Source organism: Corvus brachyrhynchos, unplaced genomic scaffold (assembly GCF_000691975.1).
Source record: "Corvus brachyrhynchos isolate BGI_N302 unplaced genomic scaffold, ASM69197v1 scaffold59, whole genome shotgun sequence".
In the NCBI taxonomy this organism is placed as follows: domain Eukaryota; kingdom Metazoa; phylum Chordata; class Aves; order Passeriformes; family Corvidae; genus Corvus; species Corvus brachyrhynchos.
This window is the reverse complement of record NW_008246054.1, coordinates 2155585-2173759: the sequence shown is the minus strand read 5'-3', so window position 1 is coordinate 2173759 and position 18175 is coordinate 2155585. Positions and strand designations below refer to the sequence as shown.

At 43.9% G+C, this 18175-nt stretch overlaps 1 protein-coding gene across 4 annotated transcripts in view; it reads left to right on the top strand.

Annotated features, from left to right (window-relative positions):
• The window catches only part of CNTRL (centriolin), a 26255-nt gene extending 8674 nt beyond the window's left edge, over window positions 1-17581 (top strand). For 3 of the 4 annotated variants that reach the window (XM_008642298.2, XM_017745632.1, XM_017745631.1), the window contains 32 exons: window positions 1301-1454; window positions 1880-2100; window positions 2720-2896; window positions 3205-3339; window positions 3435-3580; window positions 4006-4186; window positions 4657-4836; window positions 5116-5295; window positions 5845-5961; window positions 6277-6421; window positions 6898-7037; window positions 7505-7688; window positions 7929-8239; window positions 8426-8634; window positions 8802-8994; window positions 9324-9454; window positions 9592-9732; window positions 9848-9974; window positions 10133-10297; window positions 10994-11153; window positions 11263-11378; window positions 11869-12086; window positions 12479-12636; window positions 12901-12974; window positions 13348-13536; window positions 13891-14116; window positions 14299-14504; window positions 14767-14901; window positions 15480-15740; window positions 15819-15881; window positions 16338-16541; window positions 16742-17581. In XM_008642298.2, the coding sequence (XP_008640520.2) occupies window positions 1301-1454; window positions 1880-2100; window positions 2720-2896; window positions 3205-3339; window positions 3435-3580; window positions 4006-4186; window positions 4657-4836; window positions 5116-5295; window positions 5845-5961; window positions 6277-6421; window positions 6898-7037; window positions 7505-7688; window positions 7929-8239; window positions 8426-8634; window positions 8802-8994; window positions 9324-9454; window positions 9592-9732; window positions 9848-9974; window positions 10133-10297; window positions 10994-11153; window positions 11263-11378; window positions 11869-12086; window positions 12479-12636; window positions 12901-12974; window positions 13348-13536; window positions 13891-14116; window positions 14299-14504; window positions 14767-14901; window positions 15480-15740; window positions 15819-15881; window positions 16338-16541; window positions 16742-16813 (5319 nt within the window). In that variant the 3' untranslated portion in view covers window positions 16814-17581. The other variant, XM_017745634.1, reaches the window with a different exon arrangement.
• Window positions 17582-18175: the final 594 nt, after the last annotated feature.

Genomic DNA, 18175 nt, shown 5'->3' with positions numbered 1-18175 from the left:
GCCGGGAACGGGGCCGGGAACGGGAACGGGGCCGGGAGCCGAGCTGGGAACGGCAGTGGGAACGGGCAGCGGAGCCAGGGCGCCAGCTCCGGCCCCCGCCCCGGACCGCATGGAGACTCCGCTCAATTCCTGCCCGCGCTGAAGCTCCCGGTGCTTTATTCAAATGAATTCGCTCTCAGGGGTGGGGCGTTCTGCAAGTGCTGTGTCAGGAAGAAAAGACAAAGGCAAAGCTGTAAGTGGTCGGGGACTTAAGGCTTTTTGTTTCTTTTTAAAACTGCATTTTTGGTGCCATTCAGCAGCTGCAGCAAAATGGCTCAGTGGGAGCGGCTCAGGTTTTGCTTGTTGTAATTTCGGTTTTGAAAGCTGCAGGGCAGTTTGTGTTTAGCAAGGTGACAGGTTGAACTGTGCTGATATGGATGTTTAAGTTAACTTCCGGTTTAATCCATTAAAAATACAAGAAGCTTTGGTTTTACCCATTTACTCTTGTTATGGAAGCAACTTTAGAAGTGTTCTTTTTTCTGAGAACTCATATTTAAATTTTCTAGTGCTAGCTCGATTTATTTTTTTGAGTAGTAAGAAAAACGTGCAGTTAATCATGGCAGTATAATTCAAGTTTCTGGCATTTGGGTTGTTTCTGAGCAATTTCATACCAGTGAGAAACAACACTTTATTCTGTTGATAATCAAGATTTGCAAACAGCTGAAACAATCAGCTAATTCATACTAAATGCATTAAGTCCTTGCCAAAATCTGTGAGAGCTTTGTGGTGTATCTCCCAGAAATACTTTAATAAAATAAGATTTAAGAATATTTACTTAGTAACTGTAAAGTTGGCCCGGCTTGCTGTTTGTTCAGAGTATTTTTCTTCAAGTGCTGACCTGACATGTTCTAAAGCATCATCTTCTGTGAAGGCAATGCAGGATGACAGGATTAAAGGTTCTGGAAGAAATCATGTTTGTTCATGACTGAGAGAGGAAGTGGTAGAACAAAATGTAAAGGCAGGAAGAAAGATAGTAGCCATGAGTAATAATTTATAAAGGCAGGCTTTATTCAGCCTGGGCAGGGGGGAGCCTGCAGACAATGCTGTTAGTCACAGATTGCTGCTTATCTGGGGTCCTCTGTGGGGCAGGAGTGAGGAAAAATAACAACAAGTAACAAACCCCAAAGCACCACAATATGTGCTGAGCTTGTGGCTTTTCTTGCTGATAGTGAGACACTGCAGAACTGAGGCAAACTCCTGATTTGATTTTTTAAAATCTGTATTGATGTCCTGCTTTACCTTTTTAACTGTTACTTGACAGGCTCACATGAAAGCTCAAAAAGCAAGTAAAGAACAGCACCTTGATATAATGAACAAACATTGCCAGCAGCTGGAGACTCGCCTGGATGAGATGCTCTCCAGGATTGCAAAGGAAACTGAGGAAATCAAGGATTTGGAGCAGCAGCTCACTGATGGTAAACTTTAATTTTTGTCTTAAAGTATTTCTTGTACTTAGGGCAACATGACAGTTGAACTGAGGATTGTTTTGTTTATCTTTGCTCAAATGAAATACAGAACAGGTACAAAAGTGTTTAAAAACTGTTCTTAACTGATGTAAAAGGAAACTGTGTGTGTTCACCTCACTGGTACCTGGTTGGGAAAGGGGGGCAGGAATACACAAAGAACTGCAGTTTCTTTTTAAGTCTTCCAGTGGCCAGGTTAACATAGTAATATTGGGAATCCTAACTTTAAAAACATGTATTTTCTGGTTGAGTTCTAGGTACTTGTTTTTACTTACTCCAATGGCAAACATTTTAACTGATGAAGAATGACAGTTTAGTTTGTTTGGTAAATAAATGTGGCTTCTTAACTACCTCGAATTCACTTTGCATTTCTGCAGGACAAATAGCAACAAATGAAGCACTGAAAAGGGATTTGGAAAGTATTATCATTGGGTTACAGGAATACCTGCAAAGTGTGAAGCATCAGGCAAAACAGGCCAATGAGGAGTGTAAGAAGTTGCAGAAGGAAAAAGAATCTTTGCTGGGAAGATTGGCAGATCTGGAGGAGGAAAAAAACAACCTGGAAGTGGTTGCCATGGATGCAGAAAATATGAGAAAAGTAAGGCTTAATACCTCTTTTCCCAAGTTCAGGTATCTAAGAATAAACTTGAAAAAAATAAGCTGGTGATCAGATTGAGACTAAGGAAGCACAATTCCTTGGACAAAATAATTTCTGATACGGTAGCATGATTAGATGTGCTCATACACCTCAAGAGTAGAATCTGGCCTTTAAAACCAGTTGCAAGAGACATCCAGTAAACATGTGCTGTATGGGAGATGCCTCAGAAATGCAGGTTTTACCTTGCAGACATCACTGCCAATGGATTTGCAGGTGACACCGAGGGGAATGGCATCACTGACACCTCTGACATTGGCCAAGGGTGTTTGTTAGCAGCTGGGATCTGTCCTGTCAGCCAGTGACAGGGAGCTGTCTGGGCATCCTGGTGAGTGTTATGTAAACCTGAATCCCTGGGACAATTGTGTCTCGCTTCCAGCTCCACCTTTCTGACCTGAGTGTAGATTTTGGACAGTCAGACTGGCATCATTGACCTGCAGGTGGAAGTGACACCCACCTTCAAGTTTTAATGGAGTTCCTGAGTTAAAGGGAAGGGAAGCAATGTACTCTTAAATTCTGGCTCTCCCATGTACCTCCTTCTAAAATGGATATAAAATTCCAGGAAATTGCAGTGCTGGAGAGTGCACTCCAGGAGCAGAGAGAAATAAGTGAGTCCCTTCAAGATGCCCAGGGGAAGGTCAGCGCCTATGAGGCTGAGCTGGAAGCCCAATTAAAAGAGAGGGATGCTGAAGCCAAGCAGCAAAAAGAAGAACTTGAAAGACTGAAACAGCTTAGCCAGGTAAGACCAGAGCTTTAGTGCTGCCAGAGGTGTTACCCTACCCCAGGACACCTCGTCTCCAACATGACATCACATCACAAACAACTGCTGGTTAGGTGTGCCCCCACACAGAAGGCAATATCAGTTTGCTGGGATTTAGAACCTTGCTTTGAAGCAAGGTCTACATGGTTTCCTTGGGGTTGTTTTGTTGAATCTTTTTTAGGTGCTGTCATATTGTTACTGTTTTAAGAAATACATCTGTTGTGTATTTGGGTGACAGGTTGGGGTTGGGAGTGGGGTATTAATCTGGAGGTTTTCTGTTTTTGTAGAGGGAGCTGTCAGCCCTGCAGGATGAACTTGAAAAGGAAAGACAACTGTTGGAGAATGCTCAGACCAAAGCACAACTGGCAGAAGAGAAGGAACAACAAAATTACAAGCTGCTTTTACAGTTCAAGCAATTGCAGGTGAAGTATTTGTTGTATTAAAAATTCTAGCTTTTATCACTTATGGATTTGTTTACTTACATTTGTGTGGATTTTTCTTTTTTGTCTTTCTTTAGGGAGACAATAATTTCTTAAAAGAGCAGCTTAAAGATCTCCAGAATCAGCTAAACCATGCAGTTGGTAACTTAATTCATCCTGAGGATGTCATGGCTTGTATAAATGAACTCAGGCAAAACCTTCAGAGAGGAGCTGGAGAGATGAAGTGAGTAAAATAAAAGTACAAACAATGTGAGATTTGAGCATGTGAAAGGGGCAGGACAAGAGGAAAGGGCCACAAGCTGTGCCATGGGAGGTTCAGGTTGGATATCTGGGAAATTTTCCTCACTGAAAGTGTTGCCAAGCATTGGAACAGGCTGCCCAGGGCAGTGGTGGAGTCGTCAGCACTGGAGGGATTTCAGAAACATTTAGATGTGGCACTTGGGGACATGGGTTAGTGGTGGTCTTGGCAGTCCTGGGGGAATGGTTGGATTTGATGAACTCAGTGGGTTTTTCCAACATAACCTGAATTAATTTACAGAGCACATCTTAAACTTGCACTATTGTCTTAGGCTTCATGATTTCAGTATCTGGTATCACAACTTTAAGTCTCTATTTTCTGTTTTGGAACCTGCATCGTTTCTCTTTCAGGTGTCCAAATTCAGCTGATGTTCTAGGGAAAAGTGTTGCAAACCTGCAGAAAGAATTCAGTGACATTCTTGCTGATGCTCAGAAGGAAAAAGAGAAAGCGTGGGCTGGACAGAGACAGTTGCAGGAAGAAATTATATCCCAGCAGGAAAAACTGGAAGAAATACAGGAGAAATACAGACAGGTATGTATCAAACAGCTGAAGCAAGAGCAAGACAATTTCAGTTTAGTCTAAAAAATGTCACTTGCAGCTGAAGGATCAAGTTTCACTTGATGAAGCTTTGCTACACTCTGTGCAACAGTGGAGTCTGATTTTTTATTAATAGTCTTTCTGATTTTTACCTGGTTATGGGGTGAATTGGAATTTAGTCAATGATCTGTCTCAGAGGCAACGAAGACTTCAATGACCACTAGAAAAATACAGCTCTGAACCTTCTTGAAAGATCATTATACATATCTCTAATAAAATAACTGGGGCACTCTTAAAATCTTAGAGTAACAGTGGATAGGTAGTTATCTTTCCTTTCTGTTTTGATGCAAAGTATGTTGGTACCTGCATTTGCCAGAAATTTCTTTAATTAAATAATTAAAACAGGGTGGCTTTTATTTGGAAAAAAATTTCTGGCTACTTATTCTAACATATTTTACTTACAGGTTAAAGCTGAAAACAGGCAAAATAAGAACAAGGTCCATCAGTTAGAGAGTGAAATTCAATGTTTACATGAAAAAATAAAGAGCATGAAAGAGATTCAGGGTCTTGCTGATCAGCAGCTCCAGGAGGCAGATGAAGAAAAAGAGGCTATTCTTGCTCAGCTGGAGGATTTAGAGAAAAGGGTAAGAATGGGTGAGGGCAGGTCTGTGCACTGTTTGATTGCTCAGGAAAGAAGAAACAAAAACTTGTGAATTTTTGCTTTCTAAGGTAAAACAACACATGTAGGAACACAAATGTTAAATATAACATCTTTCTTTTCCTTAAATTTTACTGCTTTCCTTGCTTTAGATTTCTTTTTCTAACTAATACAAAATGGGGTGGGGATGGATGGAGGGTGTCATACCAAGAGAAAAGCAGTGTGGAAGAAAGTACATTGTAAAAGTCTGTTCTTCTGCTTTCAGAAAAAAATAGAAGATGCCAGGGCACAAATGCAGGTTCTGAGTCTGGATAAGGAGCTGAAGGAGCTGCAGAGAGCAGTTGTCACCTCAGACAAGCTGGCAGCCACGGAGCTCTCTGTCGCTGCAAACCAGCTCAAGGCTCTGCAGGGGACTGTGCTCAGGATTAACCAGGAGAGAGCTGAGGTAAAGCAGCATGTAGAATTAATTAATTGCTTGTTAATGCCATTGCAGTGGGAGCAGTCCTGGTATCCTTTAAATGAGCTTCAGAGTTTTCTTCTGAGTTGTGCTGCTGCACAGGAGCTCTTGCTTTGGGCAGAGTTTGAGAAGCAGTAAGTGAGTTTCACTCAGAGGAAGTGAGTAAATTGGGGTATGGACAGGTGTTCCTGCTGTGGGAGGGAAGAGGAGGGAGAGGCACTTTAATCTCTTATTAACTGAGAGGCAAACAATAGATAATACATTGTTCTGTAAGACAGAAAAACGAAAGGACTGGAAGTTTGTGCTTGCACAAACTGGAAACACTTTTTCAAACTGGGAAGCACTTTTGGCTACATAATAACATCTCCTCTGTACCAATACTGTAAAGTTAAAGGAGAAACTGTATTTTACATATATCTAGAGTGCCAGAACAGTCAGGTGCTGATGCTTCTCAATGGTCAGCTTTTCACAATGGCACATCTCAAGCCTGAGAAATGTTCCTGCAAACTACAGCTCAAATGAAAATCTCAATTTCAGGAGATTGAAGAAGCCCAAGGGTTCTGTGCTGAGGCAGCTCGTGCTTCACAGGCTCTTGCCAGAGCAGAAGCAGAAATAGAATTGCTACAACAACTCCTGAAGGAGAAGGAAGAGCAAGTAGGTTGTTTGCTCTGTGTTATATGATAAAATACCAGTGAGTTTCTGAAAATGTCATGTTCAGAGGTTCTTGCTGTGCCCTCTTCCCCTCAAGTTTTCCGAAATCACAGTGGTCTTCCCTCCCCTGACACCTGCCCAAGAACAAACTGAAAACCTCACTGCCTGGAGCAGCTGAGTTTTAAGGAAAATCATCACCTGTTCACTTATAAACCTCTCTGGCCATGGCTGAGCCTCAGTGATATGAGGGGATGGGAAGAACAGCTCTGTGGCATTGAGTGGGAGCTTTTTGTGATTTTAAACTTCTATTTCAAATAGGTTCTGCAGGAAATGGAGAAAGCTGGTGAGAAAACTGTTGCATCAAACACCCAGAAGTTTGAAATTAATAAATTAAGTGAAGCTGTGGAACAGCAAAAAGCAGAGATTGACCGTTTGAAATGGTGGTTGGATAATTTTGGGACAGGTAATTTCTCTTTTCTCTCTGCTTCTTGCAGATAGGTAGGGATACAGAAGATTGTTATTGCCCATTTCTCACTGTTTGACCTGAGAATCTGGAGAATAAAGTGTTGAGAATATCCTTCTGTACAGGTTTATACAGGATATGTGGCACTTTTCACCAGTTTGCACTTTTCACAGCCGTTTAGAAAACACTGATTGTGCTGAGCATCCCATTTAAACTGCTCTAGGACACTGTCAGAGGTCTGTGTAAGGAAAAGAAGCAGCAGTTACCTGGATGTGAACTTGTATTTCCACAATCTTAAACCACCAAACTCCTAGTGTATGCCTGTCAATATAGATAACATTTAGTTTGTTTCCCTCAGCAATTAATTTTTTTAAATATAGTTCCAGTTTAACTGGATAACATTGAGGGGAAAGTTGAATGCAGTATTTATTTAGTTATTTGCCTTAGATGACTCTAAAACTGTGATTAATTTCCAGGAAACAAAGATGAAATTGAGACCTTACAAGATGAAATTGCAGCACTCAGAAATGTGCTCTCACAGCAGAATGATCACACCACCAGTACAGCAGAGCCACTGAAAAGAAGGGGATACTGGTACTACATGCCATCATCACAGGTCAGGAATAAAAATCCTGTTATGGTTTGTTGATGGGGGAAAGTGCATTATAAATCTAGTGGGTTTGGGAGAAACTGAAGAACAAATATTGACTGGCGTGTAGGAGAAATATGGAAACAAGCACACACAAATGTTCTCTGGTAAAGCCCTTCACTGTGCTGGTAGGAATCCAGGGTACATAACATTGGGAGGCAACTATTCAGTGGGCAGTACTGTGGATCCATTTAGGTAAGGGTTAAAAGGGGAAGTTGCAGACAAACATTTCTTTCAAAAGAACATTTGTCTTAATTTAAAACCAATATTGCTAAAATATATTTAGTGCTTTTAAAGCCGCGTCATGCTTAGATACTCTGCTGTCTCTCAGTTCTATAGCCTGTTCTGAGAAATCATTGGAATGTCTACAACAAATCCTTTATTTGACATGATTTGTCATTTCTTGATTAACACATACTGCATTTTTTCTCTAGGCTTCAACTCCTGCTTCCCACAGCACCAAAGACTCTGGAGTGTGTCTGGGGTGCTCTGGCACATCCCCAGCCAGAAGAGGGGGTGCTCAGGACAGGCCCTGTGGGAGGGAAGACTTGCCCTGCCAAGGATGTTGGGTTTATTCACCAGTCAGAAATAGGTTGTACAAAGCAAATTGTGGCAAAGGTAAGTCAGTGTCAGTCTCAGACTGTTCAGGAGCAGACTAAAGATGGGCTCGCTTAGAGCTCACAGAGTTCTTTTGATCGGCATGAATGAATATAAATGCTTATTACTGTTGAATAACTTAGTTTAAGCAATGTTTGTTACATATTCGTAGATTACATAGAATTTAAAATGTGCATTTGAAGACTATCTCTACTGAAAAAATTATGAAAAATAACATGTTTGGTTTTGGTTTTTTTAAAGAGAGAAGAGAAAAAGAAGATGGTGAAGGAAGTGCAGGATCACCTGTCCCTGAAGGCTCTCCCTTTGTCCCACCCCCAGGCACAGTTATTTACACAGTCCTTCCAGAGGGGGCCCCTGCACCTCAGGGCATGGGGGTTTATGCCCCTCCTCCTGCAGCAGCCACTGGAGCTCCAGTTGCTCCTGGATCCATTATCCATGGCCCACCTCCTGTGGGATCCCAGGTGGTTTATGGCCCTCTGCCTCCAAATTTCACAGTGCCACTCATTCCCCTTGGAGTGCTCCACTGCAATGTGCCTGAACATCGTGATCTGGTAAGAACCAGAGCTGCAACTGCAGGTGGAACCTTTGGGAACTGACTGACAAATGGGTTAGAAAAAGGTCCCTGCTAGGAAGGGGCTGCATCTGGTTACAGTCTTTGCCATCTGTAGCTGCTCCTGGGTGTCAGGAGGCATCAATTGGAAAATAGATCCTGATTCTGTTCTGTTCCCTGTATGCAGGAGAGTGAAGTCTCAAGGCTGGAAGACACTGTGTGCTATTTAAAGTCTCAGAAATACAAAGAGAAATGCTCAGAGGCAGCTGAGCATAAATACAGAAAAGAGGTGGAAAGATTGCATAGAAATGTTGAAGAACTTGAGCACGAAAGAGAAGAGCTGGAATGTGAAGTGGCAGAGCTGCGCCAAGCAGCTAGGGCATGGAGCACTCGCAGGTGGGAACAGTGCATGGAATGCACTGAAAGGAAGCCTGTGGAAATACCTAAACTTTTCCCAGCAGAAGTCAGCTTTTTGACTCACTTACAACTCTAGAACTTCAAGAGGCTCTGGGTCTTTGGCATCTTTGTATTTTAATTCCATGTTTTTCATCCTGACCTCTTAGGGACTTTATTGATGGCTACACTGACAGCCTCCCTGCAGAGCTGCAGCTGGAAAAGTCCCTTCAGCAGCAGGAAGATGTTGCAGGGGAGATTGAATGTGCAGAGAAGACTCTCCTGAAACGCCGGGCCGAGCTTAGAGAGGCCGACAGGCTCCTCACAGAGGCTCAAGTAGAACTTGAGAGCACCCGGGGCAAGGTGAGTAAAGGCAAAACCCTGAGGGCAGAAGGATTTGAGTGGTGTTTTGTTTGTCTAGGCAGTTTATTTTCACATGGGTAGCCTGAAGCCTCTTTAAATGGTTCTATATGAGAATAAGTTGTGAGAGAAACTGTGCTAGAAGAAATTGGTTTAGTCCTTGTTGAAGAGGAGGAAGGTTTTCTGCTCTGGACAAGAGAGGAGAAAAAGTTGTTCATGGTAGAAAGAGGGAGAAGGCTCAGGTAGAATGTTCAAGCCAGGAGCTCACCTTTAAACAGCAAATGCAGCATAAAGGGGGAATGTGTTGTCTCAGTCTTCGATTTTTGTTCTAGACTAAAGAGACTCTGCAGAAGTACAGTCGTGCCAAACACCATTTGTCCTCCACTGAAATGGAGGCAGAGGAGCTGGAGCAGAGGGCTCAGGAAACAGCCACTAAACTTGTGAAAGCAGCTCAGCAGCTCAGGTACCCTGAGTGCTCTCGTGGGTTTGTGTCACACGGGGTGAGGACAAGGACTGGGTTCTTTCCGGTATCAAGACACTGCTTTTGGAGAGGGAGAGCTGTTAAAATGTTAATATGAAAAGATATAAATGCTCTTTTAGGTTATTACAGAGAGATACAAGGGATTTGGAACAGCACAAGAGGGAACAAGAAGGTATTTTAAAGGAAATCAACAAAATGGTGGCTGCAAGAGAGTCTGAGTTCCAGGCATTAAACCAGAAGATAGAAATGCTCACTGAAAGGCGAGTACTTTTCACTTATCATAAACTGCATTAAATTAAACATGTCCTCCTCCGGTAAGTCACTGCCTAGGATATTCTCACTTCTTCTGACTCCTGTTTTCAACTTCACTCTCAGTCTTCAGAAGCTCCAAGGAGATATTCGACTTGCAGAAGGTAACGAAGGCCAGCATCTCCAAATCATCAGAGAAGCAGAAAACCTTGTTCAGGGCAAGAAAACTGAACTGGAAACACTGAAAGATCAGGTGAGGCTTGGCCTACTAACCTTGGGCTGTCCATTTTGTTGGAATTGACCTTTATCTCATAATTATGATCCCAGTCTCTGACACACTAGTTCATGTGTGTGTTTAGCTACAAAAACAAAAGCTTCCACTGATTCTTCTGTTAAACTTCTCCACTGCAGATTTCTGCTCAGCAGCAAGAGCTCTTGTTCCTGGAGCAACAGGTGGCTCAAAGAACAGAAGAGCTCCGTGGCCTTCAGGACTGCATTTCCCAAAGGAAAGGTGACCTCAAAGAAGCTCTTCGAGATGGAGAGACTGAAGCACATGAAAAACTTCGCCAGATAAGGGTAAGTTTCCCAAATGAGTTTTCAACTCATTATAGCAAAAGCCTTGAAGTACTACAAACATCCCAGGAGGAATGCTTTTTTTTTTGCACCCTCCCCAAACCCACTGAGAAATAGAACATGCAAGTTTATGTTCTGTGTGACTAAAGCTTGGTCCAGATGCACAAAGAAGAACTCCCCAGTTTCAGTAATTCTTACAGAATTGGTCCCTTGAGTGCTAAATTACATTAAGTATAAGTCTCTGAATGACTTCCTGTTGCTGAGGAGCAGCTGCTGAAGGAAATCAGTGTGATCAGTGTGTGTAAAACACAACAGAGCTGCCACAGTCTGTCCCCATCCCCATTTGCACAGAAAGGATTCTGTAGTTCCCTGCTGAAATCAAAACAAAGTATCAGGGCTAATTATATTTTGTGGTTTATTTTCTTTTGTGAGGGCTTCTTGTCTCACTTTAAGGCCTATTAGTCACTTGAATGACAGTGTTGTGGTAAGACTTGGAGATCAAAATCTTTGCAGAATTACTACGCTAAATCATCAGCAAGCAAGACATTAACCTAAATATTCTGTATTTTTTGTTTGTTAAACCAGAATAGGGATGATAGAGTGTTAAATAATTTTATAGATATTTGGAACTTCAGTTTAAAGGAAAACTTCATTTAAAATTGCAAATAATGGTATTCCTTATAACACATTCTCTCACAGGAAATAAAAGTACTTCTGGGAGAGCTTAGTGATGAGAGGAAAGAACTGGATGTCCAGATTAATGAGAAAAGAGCACAGCTTTTGGTCCTAAAGAAGGATACTAGAAAGGAGGAGGAAAATCTTCAAGGAATACTTGGGCAAATCACCAAGCATAAGATGGGTATGTCCTGGGATTTACTGGGTTTTGTGCAGATTGGGAAGGAATACACAGAGCTCTTTAGTTCATCCTCATCCTAATCCAATAAGTGCTGTTTATTTCACCTCACTAGAACTGAAACATGTGCTGGAAATGCTGGAGCTTGAGAAGAATGAACTTGAAGGTTTGAAACTACAACATGACCAGAAGGTCAATGAGCTGGAAAAGACCCAGGTGGCCATTCTAGAGGTAAGAAATGCTTCTGTGGCTGATGCAGAAACTGGGAGAACTGTGGTTCTCTTAAGCTTTGGGTAACAGAGTCCTGATGCTTTTAAATCAATCAGTTTCTAATCTGATTTCAGCTTGTCACAGAAAAGTCTTAAGTCTGCTTAGGCCCTTTAAAATAATGGGATTTTTAGGTGCATGTGAGAGAGAGGGAGCACAGAAGCTCTTCTGTGGCTGTAGAATGATGGATGCTGGGGTTTTTTTTGAAGCTTTCGAAGTCTCTTTATCTGGATTCTGTGTCCTCACTTGCAAAGAGTGAGTCTGGAAGAGAGTTTAAGTCAGCTGGATGATCTTCTCTAGCATTAAAAAGGTCCCCAAGGTACTTGGTACCCTTCTATTGTCACCTTCCTCCACTAAATGCACTCACATTACTCTGGCTGCAGCTAAGGATGTCAACACTTGTTCTGCTTCTGGACCATGTAAATGTGGTGCTCACCATGCCTGTTTTTCCTAGGAGAAGTTAAAACTGGAGAATATTCAGAGGTTATTTCAGTGTCAGCAAGGGGAAGTGGATTGGCAGGAGCAGCTCCTCAGGAAGGACCGTGAGGAAAACGAGCAGCTGGGCTCTCAAATGAGAGCTCTGCAAAACAACATCGAGGCTCTGACCAAAGAGAAGGAGAAGCTGGAGGAAGACTCCAGGAGTTTGGAGAAGAAGTTGTCACAAACCAAAAGGTCAGGGAATGTCTTTTTCCTTGCAAAGATCAGGAGGGATGGGGAAGTGTTTGAATGTCTGTTTGTTGTAATTAAAAGTACAGCTCTAACTTGGAGGTGCCCAATGATACAGAATAGGCAGTTTCTTATGTTCTGTGGAGTTTTTGCTCTAAGCCTCTCTACAGCAGACTTAAAAAATATTCAGGAATGGAGCTGATAAATCAGCAGCATTTGTTATATCCTGGTAATACCATGAGAAATGTTACAAAAAGTAAAGTGTTGCATCTTGGAACAGGACATTTACCTTGCTCTGACTGCTGGTACCCTCCCCTTGGGCTCAGAGGGCTTTGCTGACATTTTTTAAGTCCTCGCCAAGGATTTCCAGCTAACCAAGAATGATTCACATTTTACAGAGACTTAACTGCTGCTGAAGACAGCAGCAGAACTGCACTGTCCAACATGGAAAAAATGGAATTGAATGTTAAGATCCTGCAGCAGGAGGTGGAGCTACTGAACAAGCAGAAGAAATCTCTGAATGCAGAGATTGTTGCAGTCCAGGAGGATCTTCAAGGTAAAGACCAACTTTTGTGTTTAAGCAGAGATACACTTTAATAGAAATTCTGTTAAAATACACACTTTAACTGAACTGTGTGATATTAATATTCAGCATGCTCAGATGTCCCTAGGCAGAAAGTATTTAACATGTTGAAAAGATGGAAATTTTAGAAACTGTTGTTGGTGTTATTCACTCTTTGCTCATGAAAAGAGAGAATTTCTGTGTATTGGTATTTCAAAATGCTGATTGAAAATCTCTTGTCACCAAATACTTTTCTAGGGAAAAAGGAAGAACTGGAAACACTGAAAGGAGAACTGAATGACTCGAGGCAGCAGCTTCACCTTGTGGAACAGGTTGGTTTTAGTGGAACACGTCCATATTGTCACCCTGGGAGTCTGTTGTTGCTCCTGACCTGTTCATGTGGGCACAGCTCAACATCAGAGCCCTGCAGAGCTGAGAACAGGGACTGCTTTATTGCCTTCTATTGCTGAGCGTGGAGTGGGTTTATTGTTTTTTAGGAAGAAAATAATTTAAAAGCAACAGCCAACCAGCACCTTCTGGCTTTTTATCTGGTGGCTCCTTCTGTGTTAATTCACTCCGTGGCTGGTTTGAGTGGAAGGAAGCCTGAGTGTGACAGTGATCAGTTCTGTTCTCTCAAACCCAGACCTTTTGGGCCGGTTCCTCTTCCCAGCTCCTCCTGCCACGTGCTTTTGTTTTACACTGCAGGATTTGGAGAACAACTCAAGGCAGCAGGAGGAGCTACTCAGAGAGCAGGCAGCCCTGAGGGAAGAGATCCAAGGGTATTTAAGGAAACGTAAGGAGTGCCAGGAGAGGCACAAGAAGAGGGAGAAGCAACTTCAGCAGCTCCAGAAAAAGATTGAAGAGAAGGAAACAGAACTGGCCCAACAGGAAGTGGTAACGAGCCCCCTGACTTGCCTCACTTCCTCCTGACCTTAAAAATAATTCAGGCCAAAAAGTTTGGGGTGTGAATTTACAAGTAGTCACAGAGACACAGGCTGGTTTGGCCAAACCAGCGCGGGTTGGGTGAGGAGTTTCAGCAAAGTGTTACCCAAAAGAAAAACTGAGGGAGCTCTTCTGAAAATGAGAGAGGCAAGAAAAATTGATAAACATTATTTGTCAGTGGGGACTGTTAGACTGCAGTTCTTTCCAATTTATGCTGCTTTTATTTCTCTAATGACTCTTAGTGATGGTTTTTGTTGTCCCTGAGTTGGTGCTGGTTCAAGCTCAGAGTGGGGGGGTTTCTGGCAGGTTCTTCATCGCCTCAAGCAAAACTCAGAGCGTGAAGGGAACAAACTTGAAGAATGTACAGCTAAAGTGAAGGATCAGAAAATCCTATTGGAGAAGGAACTAGCAGATCAACACAAGAAACTGGAGCAGGCAATAGCTAAAGTCAGGCTGGCAGAAGAAAACCTTGGGAAGCTGGAAAAGGAGGAGTCCCGGTGTGCAGCTCTTGAAGAAACCATCAGAAAAAGCAGTAAGAGGCATTGCACAAATGAATTGTCACCATCTCTGGGGGCTGAGGTTAATGGCACAGCAAATATTTCTGTTCATCTTGCTTGGGTTCTTGGTGTTAGAAAAATATCTGCTGTGTATGAAGTGGGCCAAGATAGTTAAGTTTTTGCTAATCGGGATTTTTTTTTTAAATGTTCATTACAGAACATCAGCTCTCAGAAAAAGAATTACAGTTGCAACAAAAAGACAGAGAAATACAGTGTCTTCAGAAAGAACTGGAAGTCTCCAAGTCTGAGCTAAAGCAACTTCAGGGTCAGATAGTGTCAGAGAGGAGAGAAGCAGAAAAACAAATCTTGAGTCTGAGAGAAACACAGAAAATGCAAAGGATGGAGCTTGAAAGCAAACTGCAAGTAAGTCCTGGCTGAGGGCAGAAAGTCTGGGGGTTTGGGTTATTTTAAACAGCAAAATGATGGCACACCCCTTTTTGTCATTGGAGGAACAAAGTAATGCATCAATTTCCTGACCAGACTTGAGGCAACAACCTCTGTAATTCTCGGTGCTGCACAACACTCAAGTTGCTCCTGTTTCTGCCTTGAAGAAGTTGTGGTTTCTCTTAGTCCATGTTCTGTAGTGGATGCTCCCAGTAAAAGACGTCTTCCTGCACTTTCCTAGGAACAGAAGTGTGGAAATGGCAGCTTGCAGCGTGCCAGAGCCGTGGCTGAGCACGGCACCCACAGTAACTGCCCGCGAGCCAAGCGCCTCGTGGGGCACCTGGGCCAGCGGGAATGCAGCGACCCCCAGAGCCAGGTACAGCTGGGTACCAAATCCAGGGGGGCTGAGGGTTCGTGGCTTCAGACAAGCTCATTTTGTGTTGGTTTTGAGTCTCTTCCTCCTGTGGTCTCATAACTGAAAATACACCCAGAGTTGTAATTTATGCAAATCACTAAATGTTACCAATGTTTAGAGCTACTCAGTAGGCATTTAACAACTTGCCAGTGCCAGCCTGGGCCAGCTTTTTCTTCTTTAGATACTCACTTAAAAAGTGATTGACCTTGTCTGACTCCTTCTAGTCCTTCAGTAAGTTCTTTATAAATTGTTTTGAAGCCCTTTAAAAAGAGAGAAGAATGTTGTTGGCAATTGGAAAGCATTTGGGAAGGCCCTGCAAGGTCAGAGTGTGGCAGGTTTAGGTTAACAAGTGGTGTCCTGTTAACTGGAGTTGCTTCCCTGGCAGAGTTAACATTGGGACCAGGGCTGCAGCAGGTCAGAGGCTTTGGGATTTCTGTCTGCAGTGGTCCAATTGTTCCCATGTCCAGAACAGCCTTGTTCAGTTATGCAGGAACAGCCCTCAGGACTGCTGTTCGTAACCCAAGTGTTCTGTGCTGCAGGTTAAAACCCAAGACCTGGACGAGAGACAAAGGGAAATGGAGAGTGCAGCAACGTTGCTTAACCTGGAGGTTGAAAATGAGATAAGGACAGGGTTTAAATCTCCAAGCTCATCTTCTCCAGACCCCCTGGAAGATTTGGAAGCTTTTCCTGAAGGAAGGGGAAGTCTGCAGTGTGAGTCAGAGACTGCTCCCTTTGCTGCTGCTGACAGACAACTCCTCTCCTTGGAAGAAAAGTTCAATATTTCCAGACTCTTCTTAATGGTAAAATGCTTTGGACAAGCAGCTGCTGCTGGTGCTGTGCTGGTCCCTCTGGCTGAATGTGCTTTTCTTTTCCCAAAGGATGAGCAGTGGCGGGGAGAGGCGCTCCGGGAGAAGCTGCAGCAGCACGAGGACCGGCTGAAGGTGCCACATCTGTGCCCCTCACGTCTCTTGGGCCCCTTCAAAACATGATCTAAACAACCTGGGGCAGTGGGAATCCTCCTCCAGCTCAGGCAAATCCACTGTGTAATGACCAGAGAGAGGAGCTTTGGGTGGGAACAGTAAAAGCCTGGCTGTAGCAAGATGAGTAATTTTAATTGGCAGTCAATTGGATGTTGGAGTATTCCAACAAGATTCCCTCGTTTATATCATCCTGTGGTGTATCAGCAACAGGCCAGAGGAGTTCAGCACCACCCACAATCACTTTAGGGTCCAGGTTCAGTTAGAACATGGCCATCAAAATGGAGTTTATTTAAAAATAACTCCCAAACCCACCGTGCCCTGCTTGTGGTGTGAGACTCAACCTTCCAGCTTTTAGGATTGGTGTTTACCAGCGTTGCCATGCCCGTGCCTGGTGTGACCAGCCCTGGTGTGTTGCAGGCGCAGCTGCGGCGCTGCCTGGCCAAGCAGGCCGAGGTGCTGCTCTGGGGGAAGCGCCAGACGGCCGGGAGCCTGCACAGCCTCCAGCGCCAGCTCCAGGTGCTGGATGACCTGGTCAGCAGCACTGCTTCAGATTCCCTCTTCCTGCCCAGCAGCCCCAGCCTGGCATCTCTTCACAGTGCTCTGAATGTAACAAAAGCTCAGGTAATGTTCTGCTACAGAGCAGAATTCTGATTTGGGGGTTTTAATGGTTTTTTTTTTCCTCTCACTGGGACTTGTTACAGCCATGTGCTGTCTCTCTCTGAGGTTGGGCAGGGGTTTCGCACCCTACCCCTGCTCTGGCAGTAGCTGATGTCTTTGGAAAGGCTGAGCTTTCCTCACAGTGGTTTGGGGGTTTTTTACAGGTCCCCAGCAGCCCAGGAAGTGTGTTGGGATCACCAATGCTGCATTCCAGCTCCCAAGGAATCTCCCGGTGAAGGCCAGAGGTGAGATGTGGCTTCAGGCCAGTTCCAACCTCCCAGAGACAAGAGTGGCTGGAAGGCTGAGGGACCATGGGGCAGCTGTAGCTTCACAGACTATGCTGTCCCCAGTGACAGCATTCCCATGGCTGGTGTCTGTTCTGCTTTAGGTTTGTGTGTTGTGCAGTAGAGTCTGGGTGAGAGCTGCTGGGCGCTCTCCTGGGACATGGAGTTACTGCTGCATAAGTTGTTGCCATCCCTGGTCTCCCGGGAACTTTCCTGGTTTAACTGTTCAGCCCTGTGGCTGAACCTCTGGTACAGCTGGTTCAGCACCAGCAGGGTACAAAAGTGTTCTTTTGTAATGGTGTAAGGTAAAAATGTTACTTGAAGAGTGGCTTCACTTCAAAAGAAAAGCCCAAAGCACATCCACAGCTTAGACAGGGGCCCTCAGGTGCCACCTCTGAAGAGTTCTCCTACCTCACTAGGTGAGCCTTGTCTGAAAAGGCCTTTGCCACCACTCACAAACAGCTGCTGCAGGGCCTGTACTGTGAAGGTTTTGTACAACTGAGAACAGGTTTATATATATGTTGTTTTTTTAAAAAAAGCTATTTTAAATGTGTATTTAAGTCCAAACTAACCTCCTATTTAAGTGTTCAGCTAGTGGCCAGTTTCCACTTCAAAGAGACCTTGTTACAAGGCCTGATCTTGTTGCCAAATGCACGGAGGTTTAAAATACAATTATTTTGGATGCTTCCTTAAAATAAACTTTGGTGACTGATGCTTTTATCTGGGGATGGTTGTGGATTCTTCTCCTTTAAAGCTCTTCTCCAGGACACTGATCCTGGCACAGCCCTGGACAGTGGCAATGCTCTGAGTGCTGGGGCTCCTCCTTGCAGGACCGTGTCCAACACTGGCATTTCTGTCCTTGTACCTCTTCATGGCTGCTGGGTGAGCAGCTCTTGCTCTCCTGAGGCTTGGCTGCATCACTTGTTGGCTGCATCACTTGTCTGAAGCAGGTGGATACAGATAATGGCTTCTTAACAAAATTACAATCAACTTACTCCTACTTCGTGGAGGACAAGCCACTTTGTAAATCCTTCAGGGAGCAGGACAACACAGGCCAGGGGCTGTGCAGTGACTGTCCCAGCCCTCCCCACCCTTTCCTGGGGACAGGCTTTGGCATCACTCTCAGTCTTGCCCTTTCTCATCCTCATTAGAGATAACATTTTTCTATGCAGCATCACCAAGCCATTGTCCGAGTTCACTGGGAACAAACACCACCCTGCCCTGCTTCCCTTAGAGAACAGCTTTGGGCTCTGGGAACCCCTCTGAAGTTTGTGCCAAGTAAGGCCCAGGGTAAAGGTTGAGCACAAATCCCAG